Here is a 26639-nt window from a genome sequence, read left to right on the forward strand (position 1 = left end):
CATTGGTTTGGAAATATATTGTATTGTACAATGAACACAATATGAATGTAAACGTATAGCCTACAATAAAGCATTCAGTTGTCAGTAGAGTACATCATGTTGTGCAATTTAGTGTATACAACAAGAAATAAACAAATATCCACTCAAGGTAATACCTATACATATATTTTGTAAAAACAACCGTTCCCTTTTTACATCCCCGGCAAAAGACAAAAAGACATTGGTTTCTGTTTAATAGATAGCACACTGTTTTATTAGTATATTTAGCTTTGTGATGTACAGCTTGGGAGAAAAAAAGTCACATTTAAGTTTGGAAACATTTGACCTTAGCAGTGACATCACACTTAAGAAAGCTTCATTTCAAATCATTGGTTTTTCATTAATCAAAGTGATATGTTAGGGAAAAGAACCACCCATGCTGTTTTGCATTAAACAAACAGAAATATTTTTTTTCTTATTTTTTCAATCTTTAAGTTGCTTCACACACATAATATACACACACATACATACATACATACATACACATATATATATATATATATATATATATATATATATATATTTCTAAATAATATTTTTTTTTTTGCCACATGTACTGGAAAAAAGGTATCCACTGTTATATATATATATAAAAAAACACAATAAATATAAAACAATGCTAATTATTTTGATATAATTTATATGGTATCAATGAGGGAAATGGGCCTTCAGTAAGATGTGTTAAAGTGATGTCCTTTTCCTGAGGTTTTTGTCTGCAGTTGAGTTTTTCCTCACTAAATATACTAATAGTCTAGAAAACCCTTCAAGGGATGTCAATGGCTTATAATTCACTAAGGAACAAATTCTCCTATATTGGTAAAGTGGTAACACCAGAGCTTCAGTTCACTGTGACTCACTGGTTTGTGTGTATCAGGTAAGCTAAGGAGAGGGCATTCCTTAAGCCAAGCACACAGCTCTCCCAACACCCAGTTTCTAAATATGTGTCCATGTGACATTAACCTAATTTAGACATGGTCCCATTTCCCATCAATATACAAGGTATCAGACTAACTTAAAATAGGGTGGAGAGAAATGACCAAACAAAACAAAAAAGAATAGCAAAAATCTGTACATGTAAACATCACACTTCCACTGAGTCCAAAATCAGGAGGAAAATACAGTTTCACATTGGTATTAGGTACAAATCAAAAACTGAGAAAGACAATCAGCTTCTGGTACAGTAGGTAAAGTGGAAAACCTAAAACAGAACAGAGGAATCCAAAGCACCACCAAATGATAAAATAAAACACACTATGGTTGGAGAAACTATTTTAATTTGACTGTAGCTGTACACTGCCCTGATAGAAAAATAAAAAGTTCAGCCATTTTTTTCTCCTTTCTTGTTTTTATGTCGAGCTATACATCTGACCAAAGCAGATATTTGTTTTAAAATGTGTGTCCATTTGCGGTACCCTGACCAGCACCACACATATTTTTGCTCCTGTCTGAGTGGAACAATCTCTGTTGGGGGGGGGTGACATTTGTAAAGTCATTGAGGTCCAATGTCAGTTTGCGCTTAAAACAGTATGATCAGGGTTAAGGGAATCACACTTTTCTCACACTCAAAACACTGCCCCTTCACTGAAGTGCTGACACTGCTGCATAGCATTCCCAGGGGGAGAGATACATGCAGTAGTCTGAGAGGGGGAGTTTCATGAAGGTCATGGCTAAGGTTGCAAACTTGGTCTGTGCTCGGTTGGCACGTTCTCTAGCATGTCAAGTCTTTTTGGCCCTAAGCAGGAGAATAATCATGGCTCCAATCAACAACATGTTTGAAGCTAATCACAAGGCCAACTGTGCTAATCTTAGAGAGCACTCCCTCAAGCATTTGTTAGGGTGTGGGTTTTGTGTTGGGCACAGAGGTCAGATCACTAAACGTGAAGCTGGTCAGGTCGGTTGTTAAACGTGTTGACATCCTTGTTTGGAATGTACAGTATAGGCATACAGAGTAACTTCACTTGAGATGTTGGTATTGTACAAAATATTATTTGATAATACCACTGACTTGCACTACAAAATATGTATAAAATAATAATACAATTAGAAAATGTGTATGGACAGTGGGTCCCTATGAGCGCTCCACCGCCGTTAAGGAGCCAGAAGTTTGAGTAAGAATGCTGTGATTATGGCTAAAATACTCCAAGACGCACTGTATACAATAGCTGCACACAGAAAGGAATGGAAATTAAACAGTGAGCAAGTTACATATTTCCAAGATTGTCTTTTGCCTATTTTTACAGTATGTTTTCTTAACGTCTGTGAGAAACTAGAGCAAAACCCCAGAGGTGCAAACGGAGGAGGAGGGAGGAGTATTTAGCGAGAGCTTTACTATATAATCTCTTACCACCTTCTTAGAGATACATTTAATTGTCCCTCGTCTATATTACAAATGCATAACTTTCACAATCTTCTTCTTCTTTTTCCCCCCACTTAACTATATAGCAAAAGTTCGTGGCATGTGACATTACAAAATTCAGTAGCGCTCAACTGGTCATTTCTAAAGAGGTAGGATCCATCCATCGCTCTGTGTTGACCTGGGGTAGTAGGGAAATACAGAGGACAGCAGAACTGTCTCTAGCAACTGCTCTGTAACATCATCAATTACAGCACTATGTACAGTTTGGCCACAGCACTGCATGTACTACTTGTCTGGCAATCCTTTGAAACCTCAAACCTGCAGTGGCAAAAAAGGCAGTTTTAAGACTGAAGTGAATAAGAATGAAGAGAATCCCCTTCTAAGTTATATTCATCTACTGTACTGAGAGAATTGTAGCTTAAGACCCCAGGGCATGAGCAGAGTGAAGGGTGGATCCGCAGAAATGAGGGCGATACTAATAAGAAAACACATTTTGAAGCCATCAAAGCCACATTGAGAGAGAACACAGTGAGGGGGTTTCCTCTTGACTGGTCATTTTGCATATTTCTCTTGTGTTAAATTTTTTTTTTACCCACTAAGCAGATTCAATCAAGAGCTTGCGCTGAGATAAAGAGGACTTATTGGACTTCATTTTCTACTTTCTATCTAGGCATACTATTTTCATAACATTAAAAATAAAAAAAGTTTTCTTAATCATTTTGTACTCATTATGGAGATCAGATTTGACATTGCACATGTATGCTAGGAGGATAGATCAAGGTGTTGTTCTGTGGTTCAGAGTGTTGCCAGTGAGCCCAGTGCTCCATTCAATCTCTCACAGGGGTCTTGACTAGATGGGATACCGCTAATGTCACTTGTGACTTTTCATAGCAGGTTAGGAGAACTTATGCAGCAGGTTAAGGTTAGGAAAATAGTTAGGGTTAGCTAAAATGCAAAAATTCTTCCTGATGTGACTCGAATATCTATGTTTTGACATCACTTTGACATTAGGGGAATCCCTTCTAGACATGACCTCTCACAGGCCACGGAGCTAGTGCACCTAAATCAATGGCTTTCATTTACACAATAGAGGTGCTCGTATGTGATGCGTTGTACAACTCGCACTTTGGGCTCAGCCTCTTTTCATTAACACTATGCAGTCAAGGCCCAGGAATGTGATGATTATCAACTGCATTGCGACACTCTTCCTCTTTCCTTTAGTAGGACACACCTCGCCAGTGCAAGATGGGGACCTGAACAAGCAGGGCCTTCGTCACAGATTTATGTTGCTTCAGTGTGCAAAAGGGAGCAAATTACAGTGACACAGAGCCCCTTCAGGCTGGCCTCTTGAAGAAACATAGCATTTTTTTCTCTCATTCTAAAAAGGTACAAACCTCACAGACTTTGGCCACACATTGTAGAGTAAGATAGATAGGCCCAGATCACCCTTGTGAGTGGCTGCAAGAGAAGCACATTGATCCTTTTATGCCTCCAGAGGTTCACACTCATGAAGAAAACTAGAAAGGAAAAAAGTGAATGTAAAAACAACACAGCCTTATGAAAGAACAAAAAGATCAACCAGAGTGCCTAGTAGCAGAGAGAAGCAACTGACTGGGATGGCATGTCCTTTTCAAAAATGACATTTTTGTCTCTTATCCGTCTCGAGTAGTTTTTGCTTCTTTTTGTTTGTGTTGTTGTCTTGAGGTGCTCTGGTTGTGCAGGAGGCTGGCGTCCTGACTTGAGGTTATAGGTCTGTGGCAAAAGTCCGGTCCATATAGTAGCAGCAGCGTGGATTAATGGCCATCTCAAAGAGTCAATAGACAAAGAAATATAGAATTCCTCCCCGAACCAAGGTCCAGAACTAAGCTGGACGGAGCTCAGGTAAGGTCAGGGGGGAGAAGGGGGTGGGGGGTATAGGTCCGGGGGAGGGGGGTAGGTTAGAGAGAGGAATGCAGAACCAGACCCAGAAGAGACGGTATCATCGAGTGATGAGTGTTGACAACCAGATCGGGACAAACCAAAACCTGGAATTGATGAGGGAGCAACGAGCCACCAGGGGGGGTGGAAAACATGGAGGCCTCTGGAAAAACATCTCCAGCTACCTTCGGAGAGGTTCAGTCTCCCACAGAACATACTTCCTTGCCCCCAGTCCTTCACTTTACTGATGCTTCTAGAATCAAATATGGACTGAATATATACATTACACAAATAACGGGACAAACAATACTTTGTTTGGGATAGAATTTGAACTATAGTTACAATATTTATTCTCCTTGAAATGGTTAAGACGTTGCTTCCTGCAGGTCTTTGAAAACACTGAACACATCAGGTAGTAACTGGTGAGCGTTGTATGATAACGGCACCCAGTATGAATGAAGTACTAAAACGGTTGGTAGATCTGAGGTATTTCCATGTGGAAAAGATGGCGTCTCCATAATGCATAAGTTAAAGTGTTACTCCCGGGACATCGCGGTCTTTATTACTCAACGGGTAGGTGAGGTCTGAATCAGGGGAAAGTGCTTTAGGACACAGAGAGCTTATTTACAGCGAGCGCGTCTCTCTTTTGACATTTTTTCCCCCAGTCTTCTTCCTTAGCCTCTGTTCATTAACAAAGTGGTTCAGTGTCTTATAGTTAGTGCTCTCTTTCAGATCAGTCAACACCCCTTTTCAGTGGCTCGGAACAGTGCCAAACAAACGTAAATATTCTACAGGCTTCGAAAAAACCTGTAGAATATTTTTTGTACTAATAATTTTTTGTACTAATTTTCTTTGTACTAATCAGGGAGTCTCGCTTTCATTGTTATTGGGGAGGGCGAGGTTGTTTAGGGGATCTGTGTACTGCAGCACATAGAGCTTCCTGGCACACAAAAAGGATCCACTTATTTTATTCTTACACAAGGGGGCGCTCTTCTCTCCTTACAGCACAACCCTTCAGTGTTCTCCAGTGCACCAGCCCACCACTCTCTCCCCCACACTAGGTAGACTCATTTCCGACTCTCTGTGTCATCCCTCTTCTTTCCACAGAGCTGTGGGAGTGAGGGAGAGCTGTTATGATTGGGAGGGAGCACAATCCTTTACAGGTGGTTGAAGAGAGGGAGAAACGCTGTTCCAAAGTGGTCACAGACAGTGCTCTTTCTCTCCACGCACTAATGCTAAAACAATCAAGGGGGTTTGGATTATTAGACTAGAGGAAGGTAGCGCTGTTGCATGCCTTCTTTTCCTGGCGATGAGGAGAATGTAAAGGTTGGTGGAGGAGGACGAATCACGGACGGATGGATCTGCTGAGTGCGAGAGTGGTTGGTCGGTTAGTTAGGGTTCGTGTGGGAGAGTTGGAGTGAGAGAGGGAGGAGGGAGTTGGGGGGAGATGGAGTTTTCATCTCAGTTCTGCTGCAGGATCAGGGTCTCCAGCTCGTCGGCCGAGCGGAGCAGGAAGGCGGCTGATTCGCGGTAGCCGGCGATGAGCTGACGCACGGCTGTGATCTCCGTGGGGCTGAGCTGTGCCGAGGCCCCGCTCCCTCCGCCGCCACCGCTCCGCCCGTGGCTGTTGGAGCTGGCCGATGACGAGTTGGACACCAGGGACTTCATGCTGAGGTCAGTAGGGCCTGGGGAAAAACACACTTAAATGATGACACCTATTGCGGGCATTTTACTACAAATGTACCTCTTAGAAATTGTAAATATGCATTCTTATCCACAGTAGGAAATATATTTTAGATGAGTTCCACCTGTATGTTTGTAAATGTTTGCTACGTCCAAATATGGGCATGATTTAAATATGGAATTGATTTCTCATTCTCGATATGTTTTAATCCATCTCAGTCCAGTTCTTAACTAGGCCAGTGCTCCTGCTGCAGTACAAGCAGAATGCTTCAGGTAAGCTAAGGTATGCTGCTACAGTACAAGCAGAATGCTTCAGGTAAGCTAAGGTATGCTGCTACAGTACAAGCAGAATGCTTCAGGTAAGCTAAGGTATGCTGCTACAGTACAAGCAGAATGCTTCAGGTAAGCTAAGGTATGCTGCTACAGTACAAGCAGAATGCTTCAGGTAAGCTATGGTATGCTGCTACAGTACAAGTAGAATGCTTCAGGTAAGCTAAGGTATGCTGCTACAGTACAAGCAGAATGCTTCAGGTAAGCTAAGGTATGCTGCTACAGTACAAGCAGAATGCTTCAGGTAAGCTAAGGTATGCTGCTACAGTACAAGCAGAATGCTTCAGGTAAGCTAAGGTATGCTGCTACAGTACAAGCAGAATGCTTCAGGTAAGCTAAGGTATGCTGCTACAGTACAAGCAGAATGCTTCAGGTAAGCTAAGGTATGCTGCTACTCTAAGATGCCATTCGCTGGTCAATCAAAGATCCTCTCTCACCGTTGCTCTGAGCAGTGGCGGTTGTCAAGGAGACAGGGTGTTGCATGCTTGCTCCCAGGCCCCCGTAACCACGGTAACTGTAGTTGAGCCCACCGTTGATGTAGAGCTGGTCCTGGGAGTAGGCTGAGGCGGCCAGGGAGTAGGCAGAGTGGGCCAGGGAGGCTGGCTCGCGAGAACTGGGCTTGTCAAGTGCTATCTGCTCCTCCTGAGGTGGAGACGAGACGAGAGAGTTCAGTCCCACTTCCAAGTATATAATATACTCAAGGTTAAGAAGAACAGACTTCGCCAGTGGCTATTGAAAAAAAAAAACAGTACATCCACCCACCTGAGAAAACACACACACACACACACACACACACACACACACACACACACACACACACACACACACACACACACACACACACACACACACACACACACACACACACACAGAGCACTCACATGTGCCTGGTAGACATCCAGCCGCATCCTCTTGGCAGCCTTGCGTGTCTCGCTCTCGCAGGCGGCTGCCAGGATGTTCTCAGCCATGGCTGAGGTGAGGTGAGGTGGGGTGGGTCGTGTCTGGCAGGGGAGAAACAATCAGCACAAATTCATCCCCACGTTAGAGCAAAGTACCCTTTTTAAGGTTGAATAATGCTTGTTATAGCCATTACTGTCTGCAGTTTGTTTAAGAATAGACAGTTATGCTTTGCTTGAATTCTTGCCAGAATAATCAACACTGCATACAGTAGTGTGTACACAGTAGGCACCATAATGTGAATATCCCAACATTGTGTGAAAAGAACCCATTGACCACAGTGGGGCAATAAAGAACCCATTGACCACAGTGGGGCAATAAAGAACCCATTGACCACATGGGGGCAGTAAAGAACCCATTGACCACAGGGGTGGCAGTAAAGAGCCCATTGACCACATGGGGGCAGTAAAGAGCCCATTGACCACAGGGGGGCAGTAAAGAGCCCATTGACCACAGGGGGGGCAGTAATGAGCCCATTGACCACAGGGGGGCAGTAAAGAGCCCATTGACCACAGGGGTGGCAGTAAAGAGCCCATTGACCACATGGGGGCAGTAAAGAGCCCATTGATCACAGGGGGGCATTAAAGAGCCCATTGACCACAGGGGGGCATTAAAGAGCCCATTGATCACAGGGGGGCAGTAAAGAGCCCATTGACCACAGGGGGGCAGTAAAGAGCATATACAACACTAATAAAACAGAACATTTTCAGATGCACCTGCTCATTACAAAGAGTTTCCAACTCATCTCTTATAGATTAAGTTTTACTTGATAGTCTCATTCCTAAACAAGCACGTGAGCACTGACTACATTTTCAACAGAATATTTTACCAGGTTAGGAACTAAACAAAAGTATTATATCCTGATCTAAGAACCAATGGTGATACAAACCAGCAAAAAAAAAAAAAAGATGATGCATCCTATGGGAGTACTGTTGCTAGACAGAGCCCAGACATCGTCTATACATGGGGGATGTTGGGGGAGAGGGCAAATGGCTACCAGACCAGCCACACACAGGACAATGAGAGAGGGAGGGATGAGAGTGAGAGGCTAGATAGGTATGGTACATTTAGACCAGCCACACACAGAATGAGGAATGAGAGAGAGACAGAGATGGAGGGATGAAAGAGTAGGAATGAGGGTGAGACAGATGGATGAAAGAGTAGGAATGAGAGAGAAACAGAGATGGAGGGATGAAAGCGAGTATGAATGAGAGAGAGACAGAGATGGAGGGATGAAAGAGGGTAGGAATGGGAGAGAGACAGAGAAGGAGGGATGAAAGAGAGTAAGAATGAGAGAGAAACAGATGGAGGGATGAAAGCGAGTAAGAATGAGAGAGAGACAGATGGAGGGATGAAAGAGAGTAGGAATGTGAGAGACAGAGATGGAGGGATGAAAGAGTAGGAATGAGAGAGACAGAGATGGAGGGATGAAAGAGTAGGAATGAGAGAGACAGAGATGGAGGGATGAAAGAGTAGGAATGAGAGAGAGACAGATGGAGGGATGAAAGAGTAGGAATGAGAGAGAGACAGATGGAGGGATGAAAGAGTAGGAATGAGAGAGAGACAGAGATGGAGGGATGAAAGAGTAGGAATGTGAGAGAGACAGATGGAGGGATGAAAGAGTAGGAATGAGAGAGAGACAGAGATGGAGGGATGAAAGAGAGTAGGAATGAGACAGAGGGATGAAAGAGAGTAGGAATGAGAGCGAGACAGATGGAGGGATGAAAGAGAGTAGGAATGAGACAGAGATGGAGGGATGAAAGAGAGTAGGAATGAGACAGATATGGAGGGATGAAAGAGAGTAGGAATGAGACAGAGATGGAGGGATGAAAGCGAGTAGGAATGAGACAGAGATGGAGGGATGAAAGAGAGTAGGAATGAGAGAGACATAGATGGAGGGATGAAAGAGTAGGAATGAGAGAAAGACATAGATGGAGGGATGAAAGAGAGTAGGAATGAGAGAGAGACAGATGGAGGGAGGAAAGAGTAGGAATGAGAGACAGATGGAGGGATGAAAGAGTAGGAATGAGAGAGAGACAGAGATGGAGGGATGAAAGAGTAGGAATGAGAGAGAGACCGAGATGGAGGGATGAAAGAGTAGGAATGAGAAAGAGACAGAGAAGGAGGGATGAAAGAGGGTAGGAATGGGAGAGAGACAGAGAAGGAGGGATGAAAGAGAGTAAGAATGAGAGAGAAACAGATGGAGGGATGAAAGCGAGTAAGAATGAGAGAGAGACAGATGGAGGGATGAAAGAGAGTAGGAATGTGAGAGACAGAGATGGAGGGATGAAAGAGTAGTAATGAGAGAGACAGAGATGGAGGGATGAAAGAGTAGGAATGAGAGAGAGACAGAGATGGAGGGATGAAAGAGTAGGAATGAGAGAGAGACAGAGATGGAGGGATGAAAGAGTAGGAATGAGAGAGAGACAGATGGAGGGATAAAAGAGTAGTAATGAGAGAGACTGAGATGGAGGGATGAAAGAGTAGGAATGAGAGAGAAACAGATGGAGAGATGAAAGAGAGTAGGAATGAGAGAGAGACAGAGATGGAGGGATGAAAGAGAGTAGGAATGTGAGAGAGAGACAGATGGAGGGATGAAAGAGTAGGAATGAGAGAGACAGATGGAGGGATGAAAGAGTAGGAATGAGAGAGACAGATGGAGGGATGAAAAAGTAGGAATGAGAGAGAGACAGAGATGGAGGGATGAAAGAGTAGGAATGAGAGAGAGACCGAGATGGAGGGATGAAAGAGAGTAGGAATGAGAGAGAGATAGAGATGGAGGGATGAAAGAGAGTAGGAATGAGAGAGAGATAGAGATGGAGGGATGAAAGAGAGTAGGAATGAGAGATAGAGATGGAGGGATGAAAGAGAGTAGGAATGAGAGACAGAGATGGAGGGATGAAAGAGAGTAGGAATGAGAGAGAGAGAGACAGAGATGGAGGGATGAAAGAGAGTAGGAATGAGAGAGACGGAGATGGAGGGATGAAAGAAAGTAGGAATGAGAGAGAGATAGAGATGGAGGGATGAAAGAGAGTAGGAATGAGAGAGAGATAGAGATGGAGGGATGAAAGAGAGTAGGAATGAGAGAGAGATAGAGATGGAGGGATGAAAGAGAGTAGGAATGAGAGAGACAGAGATGGAGGGATGAAAGAGAGTAGGAATGAGAGAGACAGAGATGGAGGGATGAAAGAGTAGGAATGAGAGAGAGACAGATGGAGGGATGAAAGAGTAGGAATGAGAGAGAGACAGATGGAGGGATGAAAGAGTAGGAATGAGACAGAGATGGAGGGATGAAAGAGTAGGAATGAGAGAGAGACAGAGATGGAGGGATGAAAGAGTAGGAATGAGAGAGAGAGGAGGTATGATAGATGTGGTACGTACCTCCATGCCGTTCTTCTTCATTCGGCGGCAGGATTTGAGGTAGGTGCGGATGCGCTTGCGAGCACGCAGCTCGAACTCTGGGAACTGGCGGCTACACGACTCAATGATGGCCTGGATCTTCTCCTTGGGCTGCTTTGAGATGGGCACCATGCGGTCCAGGTTCTCATCCACAAACAGACGCACAAACATCTAAAAAGAAGATGACAAAAGTCCTGTAGAAAAAAAGGTGTGTGTCTGCTCTGCTGCTTCCAGTGTTCCTGAGGTGAAGGTCATGTAAAGGTGAGGTGAAGGTCATGTAAAGGTGAGGTGAATGTCATGTAAAGGTGGGGTGAAGGTTATGTCAAGGTGAGGTGAAGGTCATGTAAAGGTGAGGTGAAGGTCACGTAAAGGTGGGGTGAAGGTCATGTAAAGGTGAGGTGAATGTCATGTAAAGGTGAGGTGAATGTCATGTAAAGGTCATGTGAAGGTCATGTAAAGGTGAGGTGAAGGTCATGTAAAGGTGTAAAGGTGAGGTGAATGTCATGTAAAGGTGAGGTGAAGGTCATGTAAAGGTGAGAGGAGCTATTTCATTGTGTGTTCGGGCACGTGTGGTGTGTGTGTGTGTGCATGGGCGCACGCTGTGTGTGCGTGTGTGTCTAGCTGAGGTGAGAGCAGCTCTTACGTTGAAGGCCTTTAGTCTCTCAGGGTCCATGCCCTCTGTGTCGTTGATCTTGTCACTGTCGTCGTGATCATCGTCGTCATCGTCGTCTGCCGCCGCCACGCCTCTGGTCACGGTCAGGTCCTCGGCACATGTCTCCATCTTCAATGAGTCGTAGCTTCCTGAGCTGTACTGAGGAGACTGTCACACAATACAGGTGCACGTGCACATACACATCAAAACACAAGCACAGGTGCACACACACACACACACACACACACACACACACACACACACACACACACACACACACACACACACACACACACACACAGAGAAAGAGAGAATAAGCACAGACAGTCTGTATGCTAGGTGACATTGAAAGCACCCGGTACAATCTCTCTCAATGATGAGGAACACTGATGACAGTGAGGCACAAAACGCTGCTAGATGTTGTTGTGGCTAAACAGTTCTATTTGTCTGATCCTGCCAATGCGGCAAATAAGATGCTTTCAAGGACAAGGCTACATTGTCAGAGCATGGTGAAGTGTGTCTCATTCAATAGCCAGAGAGCAGGAAAGAAGAACCTTTTATCCCCTCTCTCCTTTCATACTGTCCTCCACTGACTCCTGTATGGATGTTCATCACAAGTACAGCAGCACAACTAGGCTACTTCTCCTGGCACAGCAACTCTCACTGCTCTCATGCACATTGTCTTGCTGGTTTTCTGTCAAGACTGACGTCTTGGATTCAAAATAGCGTCTATTCATTCTCCATCCACAGGAAATGTATAAGTAATTGCAGTTTGGCGAGATCTCAATGGAAACTTCTCAGCTTTGTGCAATGCCCTGGCAATGAACCACACCTTCTTGTGCAGACCTCACCCTTCATAGTCGGTCATAGCAAGACAGTAGGCATCTATAACAAAGGCACCCTGAGCTGTTACTCACACTGTCCTGGTGGGCTCATTGCTCAACATTATCACTTTGTGTGTAATATATCACCATTAGACCTGGGGTCAAATACTACTTGAAATCTTTCAAATACTTTTACCATTTCTTTAAGCCTGCCTGGAGTGCCAGATGGGCGAGGCTTACAGTTTTGCATCCTATTCTATTGGTTCATTGCACCAGGGAAACTCAATCAATCTCAGCTAAAGTATTTAAAATATTTTCAGACACAGGTCTGGGCAGAAGACCCCACCTTGTTGCCATAGTCCCTGATCGAGTCTCTGTCCAGGCGCAGCTCAGCGGCATGGGTGAGAGGCTTGACGGGGTACTTCCTGCGCAGCTCGTCTGGGGGGTCGAGCTGGAAGGGGCCCATCAGGGCAGACCCAGGCAGCCTGGTCTCACTCAGGTTGACTGGAGCCTGTTGGTCCTCGGACGATGAGGACGAGGAGGTGGTGCTGAAGTCCAGCGGAGCCGAGGGCCTGTTGCCGTTTACCACCTTCCTGTAGGGGGTTCCCCCCATGCACCTCTCAGACCCCGGGGCCACCCCGCCCGCAGACGGAAGGGTCATGGTGTGCATGCCGTTCCCACTGCCACTCTCCGAGGATGAGTCATCTGTGGAAACACAGGGACAGATACCAGTTAGACTGGTAGAATCATCATCAGACAACACCACACTGGAAACACACAGGGACAGATACCAGTTAGACTGGTAGAATCATCATCAGACAACACCACACTGGAAACACACAGGGACAGATACCAGTTAGACTGGTAGAATCATCATCAGACAACACCACACTGGAAACACACAGGGACAGATACCAGTTAGACTGGTAGAATCATCATCAGACAACACCACACTGGAAACACACAGGGACAGATACCAGTTAGACTGGTAGAATCATCATCAGACAACACCACACTGGAAACACACAGGGACTGATACCAGTTAGACTGGTAGAATCATCATCAGACAACACCACACTGGAAACACACAGGGACAGATACCAGTTAGACTGGTAGAATCATCATCAGACAACACCACACTGGAAACACACAGGGACTGACACCAGTTAGACTGGTAGAATCATCATCAGACAACACCACACTGGAAACACACAGGGACTGATACCAGTTAGACTGGTAGAATCATCATCAGACAACACCACACTGGAAACACACAGGGACAGATACCAGTTAGACTGGTAGAATCATCATCAGACAACACCACACTGGAAACACACAGGGACTGACACCAGTTAGACTGGTAGAATCATCATCAGATAACACCACACTGGAAACACACAGGGACTGATATCAGTTAGACTGGTAGAATCATCATCAGACAACACCACACTGGAAACACACAGGGACTGATACCAGTTAGACTGGTAGAATCATCATCAGACAACACCACACTGGAAACACACAGGGACTGATACCAGTTAGACTGGTAGAATCATCATCAGACAACACCACACTGGAAACACACAGGGACTGACACCAGTTAGACTGGTAGAATCATCATCAGACAACACCACACTGGAAACACACAGGGACTGATACCAGTTAGACTGGTAGAATCATCATCAGACAACACCACACTGGAAACACACAGGGACTGATACCAGTTAGACTGGTAGAATCATCATCAGACAACACCACATTGGAAACACACAGGGACTGACATCAGTTAGACTGGTAGAATCATCATCAGACAACACCAGCTCCAGACATGTATAGAGGGACAGGAAATATAATGTGTAGCCTACATCACACCTTGAGTATGAATCCCAGCCTCTACGCAGCCAAGGCCAGGTCAGTACCGTCAATTAGCAGTAGAGAGAGCTGTTGTAGTCAGTATAAATGGCCATGGAAGAATGGCCATGGAACACTCAGTGTGGTGGCAGGCAGGCAGAGAGACAGGCAGAGAGACAGGCAGAGACGTTTGCTATGGTGCTGTGAGTTAATGAATTAAAGCCATCCAAGCAGGACCAAGGCAGCCAATGATACTTATTCATGAAAGCAGGGCACTCCGAGTTAGAGAGTAGAGAGAGGGAAGCACAGGGAGGATAGCACCGCCACCTCCCCTGTACCCCAGTCGCACGCTGTAGGCTACACAGTACAACACTGCACACCATAGAACCAGGCGAACTAACACCAAGTCTGGCCATCCATGAGCCCAGCTCGTCTACTTGTCTCTACACACACATCCCTCCCCTCCTCTCTCCCCACCAGAGAAAGTGGTGCCCTCCCATCCATCAGCCTGTGGCGAGCAGCTAGCTTCTTAACTCAACCAGCGGCAGCTACTAAATAAGTGATTGTTTAGTGCATGGCTCTGCCACTGAGCCACGCTGATGGATGGCCTGTGTGTTTTTGTTTTCCACAGTCCTCCTTGTCTCTGTCACACACACACACACACACACACACACGACTAGTAGTTGGAGGGACTGTAGTATCTCTACAGTTGAGAGCAGTGCTCCACCACCTCTAGTACAGTGTAGTGGTGTTGGGGTGGGCCTAAGGACCTCTGCTTGGCCTCATCACACAGACTCCCATTCTCACAGACACACTGCCTGGACTGTATGCATAACCCTCTGAGTGGGACTAAGAGGGGCTCACGTGCCTCTCCCAGTGTGTGTGTGTGTGTGTGTGTGTGTGTGTGTGTGTGTGTGTGTGTGTGTGTGTGTGTGTGTGTGTGTAGATTTGGACTTAAAGCCTACGTAGCGTTTGTAGAGCGTGCGTGTAGTGGGGGCAGCATTGGGGTCAGCTTTCCAAAGCCTCCAATGAGGGAGGAGAAAGGAGGAGAGACAGCCACAGCCATAGAGCAGGTCAATGAAAGAGAGGGAGGGGGGATAAGGGAGAGGAGGGAGGGAAGGGAGCATGGGGAGGTGGGGAAGAAACAAGGGCAGGGATAGTGAGGGGGTAGAGGTTTAGAAAGGGAGCAAGAGAGGGATCAGAGAGAGTGGGTTATTCCATGGTAGAGGAAGGTATGGGTAGAGAGTAGAGACCAGTGTGTGGGGATAGAGAGACTAGGAACTAGGAAGGAGGTCAGGGGGGGGGGGGGTAGAGAACAGGTCAGGGAGAGGGAGAGAAAGACAGAGGGACAGAGGAGAGGGTATGAAGCAAGGGAGAGCAAGAGGAGTAGAGTGGGAGGAGGGAGCGAGAGGCGGAGGCTGTGAGGGATGAAGAGAGATTGAGAGAAAGGGAGGCAAGAGAGGGATCAGAGAGAGTGGGTTATTCCATGGTAGAGGAAGGGAGGCAAGAGAGGGATCAGAGAGAGTGGGTTATTCCATGGTAGAGGAAGGGAGGCAAGAGAGGGATCAGAGAGAGTGGGTTATTCCATGGTAGAGGAAGGGAGGCAAGAGAGGGATCAGAGAGAGTGGGTTATTCCATGGTAGAGGAAGGGAGGCAAGAGAGGGATCAGAGAGAGTGGGTTATTCCATGGTAGAGGAAGGGAGGCAAGAGAGGGATCAGAGAGAGTGGGGTTATTTCATGGTAGAGGAAGGGAGGCAAGAGAGGGATCAGAGAGAGTGGGTTATTCCATGGTAGAGGAAGGGAGGCAAGAGAGGGATCAGAGAGAGTGGGTTATTCCATGGTAGAGGAAGGGAGGCAAGAGAGGGGAGGGAGAAGGAAGGGGAAGAGCAAAAAGGCAGGAAAGGAAGATGATAGAAAAGTAGAATGAGAGAGCGATGGGGGAGAGAAAGTTAGAGAGGCTGTGGTGGTGGTGGGTTAGGCCAGCAGAGGGAGGCAGGTGGCGTGTATTTATTTGAGTATAAAACTATTCATGCATGGAGAATAAGGCCAGCCTAATTCCTGCCAGCTCAACACAAATCCCCCTCAGCAAGACCATGGTCGCCGGCTGGGGGAGTCACCCTCCTCTGCTGTTCTTAAAGGCACACGACACCCAGCTCTTTCCTGTATCTGTATCCTCCCTGTATCTGTATCATCCCTATACTGTATCCTGCTTGTACTATACTGTACTGTATCCTACCCTGTACCGTATCCTCCCTCTACTGTACTGCATCCGCCCTGTACTGTACTGTATCCTGCCTGTATCTGTATCATCCCTGTACTGTATCCTGCCTGTACTGTACTGTATCCTAGGGTAGGGATGTCCTTGTCTCATCGCGCACCAACGACTCCTGTGGCGGGCCGGGCGCAGTGCGCGCTAACCAAGGTTGCCAGGTGCACGGTGTTTCCTCCGACACATTGGTGCGGCTGGCTTCCGGGTTGGATGCGCGCTGTGTTAAGAAGCAGTACGGCTGGTTGGGTTGTGTATCGGAGGACGCATGACTTTCAACCTTCGTCTCTCCCGAGCCCGTACGGGATTTGTAGAGATGAGACAAGATAGTAGCTACTACAACAATTGGATACCATGAAATTGGGGAGAAAAAGGGGTAAAAATAAATTTTTTATAAAAGACACACACAGACAGTACATTTAACCCTGAATAACAGTGGCTATGCATGTTGAGGGAGACCAGACAGAGTAGAGGATGTTTCATTCCCCACTTCGTGGCAGACTACTAGGTCTATTGGTAGTCTAGGAATGCAGAGTGCAGACAGACAAGCTGCTAAAGTCATGTGGAGGACACTTCTACTTTCTCCACCCACAGCTTTAATGTCTACTAATGACTCATTCTATATTCCTTACATAACACACTACTTTTGGCCCTGGTCAAATGCTATGTGGAACTCAGCCATATAGTGTTATCAGCACCTGGAATATCCTAGCAGGGTTAACATGGCTGTCTCTGCTTGTCCTTGGCAGTGGAAATGTACACAGTGTGAAGCACAGCGTGGTCAATATGACCTCTCCAGTCTCAACACAACGCTACAGTACATCGATGTACTGTGCTACTAGGCAGCAAGGACCACAAACACCGTACACAGCGAGTGTGGTCAGTGCCCTTGAAATAACATGGGAAGTGTCAATAGGATATAGGAGGACATACTGTTTTGGGGCAAAAGGCAACAGATATGGGTTACGTCCCAAATGGAACCCTATTCCCTACAGGCCCTGTTAAAAAGTAGTGCACTATGTTGGGAATAGGGTACCATTTGGGAAACAGCCAGTGTTTGCACTCCAACCCAACATTAGGTATCAACACCACACACACTGAACTTTCTGTCCACCAAAGACTAATGTGGCTTTTAAAGAGGAGGACAGCAGAGCAACAAGTTACGCTAATTTCCTCGAAAGTTGTTAACCACAGTAATACTCTCTGATGAACCAGTTTCTTCATTGAGACTGGGCTGATTTTGAGACATCACTGCAGTGAACACTGCTCTTCTCTACCTGCATCTCTCCCTCTCTCCCCACTCTCCAATGTGATCAGGACAACATAGAACATCTTGGTCTAGATCTGTTTCTATTCTATATGCAAAAAAAAAGGCGCATCACTGCTCCTTCTTGGAAAAATAAAAATCCATCCCTGCCTCCCTCCATCCCTGACTCTCTCCCTGCCTCCCTCCATCCCTGACTCTCTCCTTGCCTCCCTCCATCCCTGACTCTCTCCCTGCCTCCCTCCATCCCTGACTCTCTCTCCCTGCCTCCCTCCATCCCTGACTCTCTCCCTGCCTCCCTCCATCCCTGACTCTCTCCCTGCCTCCCTCCATCCCTGACTCTCTCCCTGCCTCCCTCCATCCCTGCCTCTCTCCCTGCCTCCCTCCATCCCTGACTCTCTCCCTGCCTCCCTCCATCCCTGCCTCTCTCCTTGCCTCCCTCCATCCCTGCCTCTCTCCTTGCCTCCCTCCATCCCTGCCTCTCTCCTTGCCTCCCTCCATCCCTGACTCTCTCCCTGCCTCCCTCCATCCCTGACTCTCTCTCCCTGTCTCCCTCCATCCCTGCCTCTCTCCTTGCCTCCCTCCATCCCTGCCTCCCTCCATCCCTGACTCTCTCCCTGCCTCCCTCCATCCCTGCCTCTCTCCTTGCCTCCCTCCATCCCTGCCTCTCTCCTTGCCTCCCTCCATCCCTGCCTCTCTCCTTGCCTCCCTCCATCCCTGCCTCTCTCCTTGCCTCCCTCCATCCCTGCCTCTCTCCTTGCCTCCCTCCATCCCTGACTCTCTCCCTGCCTCCCTCCATCCCTGACTCTCTCCCTGCCTCCCTCCATCCCTGCCTCCCTCCATCCCTGCCTCTCTCCTTGCCTCCCTCCATCCCTGCCTCCCTCCATCCCTGACTCTCTCTCCCTGCCTCCCTCCATCCCTGACTCTCTCTCCTTGCCTCCCTCCATCCCTGACTCTCTCTCCCTGCCTCCCTCCATCCCTGCCTCTCTCCTTGCCTCCCTCCATCCCTGCCTCCCTCCATCCCTGCCTCCCTCCATCCCTGCCTCTCTCTCCCTGCCTCCCTCCATCCCTGCCTCTCTCCTTGCCTCCCTCCATCCCTGCCTCCCTCCATCCCTGACTCTCTCTCCCTGCCTCCCTCCATCCCTGACTCTCTCTCCTTGCCTCCCTCCATCCCTGACTCTCTCTCCCTGCCTCCCTCCATCCCTGACTCTCTCTCCCTGCCTCCCTCCATCCCTGACTCTCTCTCCTTGCCTCCCTCCATCCCTGACTCTCTCTCCCTGCCTCCCTCCATCCCTGACTCTCTCTCCCTGCCTCCCTCCATCCCTGACTCTCTCTCCCTGCCTCCCTCCATCCCTGACTCTCTCTCCCTGCCTCCCTCCATCCCTGACTCTCTCTCCCTGCCTCCCTCCATCCCTGACTCTCTCTCCCTGCCTCCCTCCATCCCTGCCTCCCTCCATCCCTGACTCTCTCTCCCTGCCTCCCTCCATCCCTGACTCTCTCCCTGCCTCCCTCCATCCCTGACTCTCTCTCCCTGCCTCCCTCCATCCCTGACTCTCTCCCTGTCTCCCTCCATCCCTGACTCTCTCCCTGCCTCCCTCCATCCCCGACTCTCTCCCTGCCTCCCTCCATCCCCGACTCGCTCCCTGCCTCCCTCCATCCCTGCCTCTCTCTCCCTGCCTCCCTCCATCCCTGCCTCTCTCCTTGCCTCCCTCCATCCCTGCCTCCCTCCATCCCTGACTCTCTCTCCCTGCCTCCCTCCATCCCTGACTCTCTCTCCTTGCCTCCCTCCATCCCTGACTCTCTCTCCCTGCCTCCCTCCATCCCTGACTCTCTCTCCCTGCCTCCCTCCATCCCTGACTCTCTCTCCTTGCCTCCCTCCATCCCTGACTCTCTCTCCCTGCCTCCCTCCATCCCTGACTCTCTCTCCCTGCCTCCCTCCATCCCTGACTCTCTCTCCCTGCCTCCCTCCATCCCTGACTCTCTCTCCCTGCCTCCCTCCATCCCTGACTCTCTCTCCCTGCCTCCCTCCATCCCTGACTCTCTCTCCCTGCCTCCCTCCATCCCTGCCTCCCTCCATCCCTGACTCTCTCTCCCTGCCTCCCTCCATCCCTGACTCTCTCCCTGCCTCCCTCCATCCCTGACTCTCTCTCCCTGCCTCCCTCCATCCCTGACTCTCTCCCTGTCTCCCTCCATCCCTGACTCTCTCCCTGCCTCCCTCCATCCCCGACTCTCTCCCTGCCTCCCTCCATCCCCGACTCGCTCCCTGCCTCCCTCCATCCCTGACTCTCTCCCTGCCTCCCTCCATCCCTGACTCTCTCTCCCTGCCTCCCTCCATCCCTGACTCTCTCCCTGTCTCCCTCCATCCCTGACTTTCTCTCCCTGCCTCCCTCCATCCCTGACTCTCTCCCTGCCTCCCTCCATCCCCGACTCTCTCCCTGCCTCCCTCCATCCCCGACTCGCTCCCTGCCTCCCTCCATCCCTGACTCTCTCCCTGCCTCCCTCCATCCCTGACTCTCTCTCCTTGCCTCCCTCCATCCCTGACTCTCTCCCTGCCTCCCTCCATCCCTGACTCTCTCTCCCTGCCTCCCTCCATCCCTGACTCACTCTCCCTGCATCTCTCCATCCCTGACTCTCTCCCTGCTTCCCTCCATCCCTGACACTCTCTCCCTGCCTCCCTCCATCCCTGACTCTCTCTCCCTGCCTCCCTCCATCCCTGACTCTCTCCCTGCCTCCCTCCATCCCTGACTCTCCCTGCCTCCCTCCATCCCTGACTCTCTCCCTGCCTCCCTCCATCCCTGACTCTCTCCCTGCCTCCCTCCATCCCCGACTCTCTCTCCCTGCCTCCCTCCATCCCTGACTCTCTCTCCCTGCCTCCCTCCATTCCTGACTCTCTCTCTCACCCTGCCTCCCTCCACCCCTGACTCTCTCTCCCTGCATCCCTCCATCCCTGACTCTCTCTCTCATGAGGAGTGAGTGACAGTGATGTGCAGGAGGCCCCTGTGAATTCTGAATGTCACTGATACATGGGAGTGTTTAGCAAGCTGATGGGCACTAGGGCAGAGGAGACTGTCTGTGTTTAAGACAGGAAAGGACTCAGAGAGCAAAGGACACACACATGTACACGCACGGACAGGTGCTCGCTCACACACGCGCACACACACCTAAAAAGCCCTTGGGCCTCCAAGCAGGAAAGACCTCAGAGCGCACACACACTGCAATAGGCGCTTGCACGCAGACACGCACACACACCTAAAACGCCCTTGAGCCTTTTAGCAGCCAGGGCAGAAGCAGACTCAGGGGACGTGGAGGGGGGGGTGGGAGAGAGACAGTCAATCAATGTTTTCCCCATGCTCCTCTCTGGGAGACAGGAAGGAGGCAGTCAGGTCACTCCACAGTAGACAGACACAGGAAGAGGAGGAGGCTGTATCAGCCATCCTGACAGTATTCATCTCCAACTGTTCTTGCACACCACTGGGCATTAACACACGTCTGCATGCATGCACACAGTACACACACACTGCTGTGCAAACCATCTTGTTGCTTTAGTTTCATCCGATCAGACACAGACAGTATTATAGCAGCGTTTATCGTTGCAGAGAGGTGCACACTTTCAAATCTACTAAGTCACAGTGTGAGCCTTTTCAAGTCAACATTTATTGCTAGTAATCTACCCATTTATTTTTTCTTTGTTGAATTTTACCCCTTTTTCTCCCCAATTTCGTGGGGAGAAATTGTTTTAGTAGCTACAATTGTTTTAGTAGCTACTATCTTGTCTCATCGCTACAACTCCCATACGGGCTCGGGAGAGACGAAGGTTGAAAGTCATGCGTCCTCCGATACACAACCCAACCAAGCCGCACTGCTTCTTAACACAGCACCATCCAACCCGGAAGCCAGCCGCACCAATGTGTCGGAGGAAACACTGTGCACCTGGAAACCTTGGTTAGCACGCACTGCGCCCCGGCCCGCCACAGGAGTCGCTGGTGCACGATGAGACAAGGATATCCCTACCGGCCAAACCCTCCCTAACCCGGACGACGCTAGGCCAATTGTGCATCGCCCCACGGTCCTCCCGGTCACGGCCGGTTACGACAGAGCCTGGGCGCGAACCCAGAGTCTCTGGTGGCGCAGCTGGCGCTGCAGTACAGCGCCCTTAACCACCCGGGAGGCCCTCGTAATCTACCCATTTCTAATTGAACGCAAGCTATTTTGTTGGGTTACAGCTTGAATTTACATTTTTTAATTGTATCACTGATCTACACACAATACCATAAAATGTCAAAGTGGAATTTTGTTTGTGGAACATTTTAGAAATAAATAACTAATTTAAAGCTGAAATGTCTTGAGTCAATAAGTATTCAACCCCGTTGTTATGGCAACCTAAATACGTTCAGGAGTAAAGATGTGTTTAGTGAATCACATAATATTTTTTTTATTTAACCTTTATTTAACTAGGCAAGTCAGTTAAGAACAAATTCTTACTTACAATGACGGCCTACTTGTAAAGCTCACACTCATTCTTTGTTCAATAATAGTGGTTAACATGATTTTCTTAAATCCATTCCCTCCCCAGAAATGAGAGAGAAACATTTTAATCAATATGATTTAATCTGTTGCGGCAATTCTATATTTTACTGGACCGGGTATGTAAATGAATGTTTCTATTGTAGTTGGCCTCTTGTACATTGATTTAAATAAACTGGACAGATTCAAACCTGGCATTAATTAAGGGAATTGTTTCTTTAATTTAGCGAAAGCCCAATAAATTAAATTCCACTTTGTCGTGTGAACAAAACAGCCAGCGGCGGCTCTCCGGTCCACACTGTGCAGAGAGAGAAAGACTCACCGCTGTGCTCCCCCGAAAAACACTGTCTGTCCACGATTCAATCAGCTCAGTCTGACTGCATCAGAACTAAAGCATGAATTTACAGGGAGCTAAAAAATACTGTTCAACCATGTGGGAGAGCACACACACACTGAACACACACACACACACTGAACACACACACTCAGCCATGTAGGAGTACATACACACACTGAACACACACTCAGCCATGTAGGAGCACGCACACACACACTGAACACACACACTCAGCCATGTAGGAGCACACACACACACTGAACACACACACACTGAACACACACACTCAGCCATGTAGGAGCACACACACACACACTGAACACACACACACACACTGAACACACACACACTGAACACACACACACACCTGAACACACACACTGAACACACACACACACCTGAACACACACACACACTCTGAACACACACACACACTGAACACACACACACACTGAACACACACACTGAACACACACAACACTGAACACACACACTGAGCACACACACTGAACACACACACACACACTGAACACACACACACACACTGAACACACACTGAACACACACACTGAACACACACACTCAGCCATGTAGGAGCACACACACACTCAGCCATGTAGGAGAACACACACACTGAACACACACACTCAGCCATGTAGGAGCACACACACACACTGAACACACACACTCAGCCATGTAGAAGCACACACACACACACACACACACACACACACACAGTAATGTGCACATACAAGCGCACAAACTGGAGGTGAGTAGCGTCCCTAGCCACTAAAACACTCACACAAAAGCATATTCACATACTAGGATATATGTGCAAGGACTTTCAGAGGCGAACAAACATGGAAGCAGACATGGCAACAGCAACTGTAAGCCTACATAATAACCAACTAGGCTATACACCAGGGATCATCAACTAGATTTAGACGCGGGCAGATTTTTTCTTGAGCGGATGGTCAGCGGGCCGGAACATAATTACAAATCATTCCTAAACTGCAAATTGACCACAAGAATCCCAGACAGATACAATATTTGACGATCACATATATCTCTCTATTATACATGGGAATACTTTGGAACAGATTTCCATCAATAAAATCACTTGGAGCTGATTTGCTGGTGTTTTTAGTCTTTCATGTCCAACAATAAATACATACAGAAACATATATTTAAAAACAAATTGCTCCAAAAACTTGGGAGGGGGGCAAATCAAATACCCAATGGGAAACCCTGCTCTATACCCTTTATTCTCACATAGACAGTGAGAAGACCCTTGTAAAAAGGTATCTCGACATTTGTTAAAAGGCTAAGCCGCCTGTCATAAAGGCAGTGAAATTGTGGGAACAGGGTGACATTGGCATAGTATAGGTATGAGAGATTCATCAGAAGAAAGAGTGAGAGCACAGAGTAAAGGCTAGCGGAGAGAGAGAGGAGAGAAAGAAAGAAAGAAAGAAAGAAAGAAAGAAAGAAAGAAAGAAAGAAAGAAAGAAAGAAAGAAAGAAAGAAAGAAAGAAAGAAAGAAAGAAAGAAAGAAAGAAAGAAAGAAAGAAAGAAAGAAAGGAGAGTGCAGAGAGTAGAGCACAGAGAGAGCGAGAGAACAAGAAAGTAAGTGAGCTAGAGAGAGAAAGAGAGAGCGGGAGATAATGAGACGGAGAGAGATAGAGATTGAGAGAGAGGAGAGTGCAGAGAGGAGAGTAGAGAGAGACGTGTGCAGGATGGGTCACTGAAGAGGAAGGTCAGGTCAATCTATTGCACAGGGATCACAGCAGCGTTCTGCCTGGCCTCTATGGGACCATGTGACTTCATGACATAGTGGAGAGCAACACGGTAGAGCCCTGTGACAAAAGTACAACCAATCGCACAAACATCTTCATTCAGCCAGGGCCTGGGAAAGCACAAACATTTATGTATGAACTACAGTGTGTTTCAGCTTGTTTGTTTGTGTGTGTGTTAAAAATATGTCCCTGAGTGTACAACAGCCCCTCTAGGACTGTTCCCAGCAGAGAGAGGGAGAGGCTGGAGCCCAGGCAGCAGTAACTCCTGTGGTTCCTGTGTCATCTGTACCTGGGACAAGAGGTATGTGACTGAGAAGCTTCCCAGGGCCCAGCCAGGTCAAGCTTGTGTGTCTACAACACTAAAGAACATCCTACAGTCAGACTTCAGCTGCCTGCCCTCTCTCCTTCAGACACTACTCACGGCATATGGCCCGGCCAGCGCAAATAATATTGCTGTCGTCTTATTACAATTACACAATTATCCCCTTAGTTTTTAATACGGATTCATCGATTTTTTCCCCGTCATTAGCAGAGCCTAGGAGTTGATTAGACGGATGCGGTGCAGCGGTGGTGGTGGCCGATGGGAGAGCCCAGTGAGGGAGGCGGAGTGCTGGATGGAGAGGAGAGCGTCGTAGAGGGGGTGGTGGCCGATGGGAGGGCCCAGTGAGGGAGGCAGAGTGCTGGATGGAGAGGAGAGCGTCGTAGAGGGGGTGCTCTAATGGGGCTGCCCTGTCGTTTTTCATTTACGGCTCCAGTACGCTCTGACAGCTTGAGGCTTTTTTTCCCCTCTCCCCTCAGAGCTGACCTAAGTGCGAGCAGTAACAGATGCTAATTCCTTCACTCCCACTTCCCCAATCTCCCTGAGGGGGGTGGGGGTTGGCCGGAGTGGTGGATAAGCGCTGACTCCCCTTCGCAAGATTACAATGGATTATCCCGCTAAGAAGCGGCACGAGCTGCTCCCCATGCCGGTGCAAGGCCCTGGCATCCCCATAGCAACAAGACATTCCCCGCTGCCCCTCACAACCACTCCCTTCATCTGTCTCTCCCCTCGCCTGCATAGGTAATCCCCCCCTGCATCAGTGACACCTGTCCCCCTCTGACAGCCCAACCCACTCAGGGTGTGTAGCAGGGAACAGTGGGGAGAGAGGGAGAAAGAGGGACTTCACAGAGGAGCACCGAAAGAGAGGGAGAGTGAATCATGTGAATGAATAAAGGGAGGGGGGGCGACCTTCTGTAGGGTTTGTCCTCTACTGTCTCAGTAGCCCCTGACGCGGACAATAATCTTCAATTCTGACACCTGGGGAACAGGAGCCGTTCTGCGCTGAGAGACCCATCTGTGCACAGACGCATTCCACACATATACAGGGTATGCTAACATGTACATAACACCAGCACGTCACACACACAAATAAGTATTCGGGCAAGCAGGCTCACAGCCACACACAAACACACAGGCGTGCACACACACCAGACATATATTGGACACCACACCACCATAGCATAGCAAAACCAACAATACAGTTAATTCTATTTAAAAAGATGCCAGTGCATGTGAACACAAGGAGTGTTATCAGGTTGATTGAAACATGAAGGGCACTTTGTCAGTTTGGAGTTCAAAGCCACAGAGCCAAATAACTAGAGGATGGCTCATCATCAACTACCACCACCATCTTTAACCTTCTACAGTCAAAGCCCTGTCCAAGTGTGGGGGGGGGGGGGGGGGGGGTTCTACTAAGCTAACATATAGAATTGTTTTACGAAGGTCATACCAAGGATCATTTAGCTATTTGATTTAGAATTTTAAGACCCCCTGAAGTATCCAAAAAATATCAAAGTAAAATATTTGCTGAAACAGAATTTGGCCTTACTGCTATTAGCCCATACAAACCCATTGAATAACAGATTCACCAAATGGAACAACAGATAGTGAACAAAAATAAAATAAAAAGGTCTTTGTTCTGAATTGTCTGTCATATATCTGAGAGATTTAAGAAAGACCAGGAAACTATTTTATATGTATCTAACCTCTTATTTCTGCCACTAAACTATCTCCATATATACTTCCATAACCTTTTTCCAACTGGCAGCAAGGGACCTTCAGACGAGTCATGTGAGTCTTGTGGGCGTCCTAGAGCAAAGCAACCCACGTGTTCAGTACCAGTCAAAAGTTCAAGGGTTTCTCTTTATTTGTACTATTTTCTACATTGTAAAATAATAGTGAAGACATCAAACCTATGAAATAACACATATGGAATCATGTATTAACCAATAAAATGTTTAATATATCAAAATATATTTTATATTTGAGATTCTTCAAAGTAGCCACCCTTTGCCTTGATGACAGCTTTGTACACTCTTGGCGTTCTCTCAACCAGCCTCGTGAGGTACTCACCTGGACTGCATTTCAATTAACAGGTGTGCCTTGCTAAAAGTTCATTTGTGGAATT

At 47.8% G+C, this 26639-nt stretch overlaps 1 protein-coding gene across 2 annotated transcripts in view; it reads right to left on the reverse strand.

The window, feature by feature from the left end:
• Positions 1-235: 235 nt before the first annotated feature.
• The window catches only part of LOC109869719 (nucleolar protein 4-like), a 140288-nt gene continuing 113884 nt past the window's right edge, over positions 236-26639 (reverse strand). Inside the window, exons 6-11 of one of the 2 annotated variants that reach the window (XM_031803545.1) lie at positions 12504-12862; positions 11325-11501; positions 10664-10852; positions 7207-7326; positions 6763-6967; positions 236-5997 (exon numbers count right to left, since the gene is read on the reverse strand). In XM_031803545.1, the coding sequence (XP_031659405.1) occupies positions 5774-5997; positions 6763-6967; positions 7207-7326; positions 10664-10852; positions 11325-11501; positions 12504-12862 (1274 nt within the window). In that variant the 3' untranslated portion in view covers positions 236-5773. The remainder of the gene's footprint in view (positions 5998-6762; positions 6968-7206; positions 7327-10663; positions 10853-11324; positions 11502-12503; positions 12863-26639) is intronic. The other variant, XM_031803546.1, reaches the window with a different exon arrangement.

This window comes from Oncorhynchus kisutch, linkage group LG24 (genome assembly GCF_002021735.2).
Source record: "Oncorhynchus kisutch isolate 150728-3 linkage group LG24, Okis_V2, whole genome shotgun sequence".
NCBI lineage: Eukaryota > Metazoa > Chordata > Actinopteri > Salmoniformes > Salmonidae > Oncorhynchus > Oncorhynchus kisutch.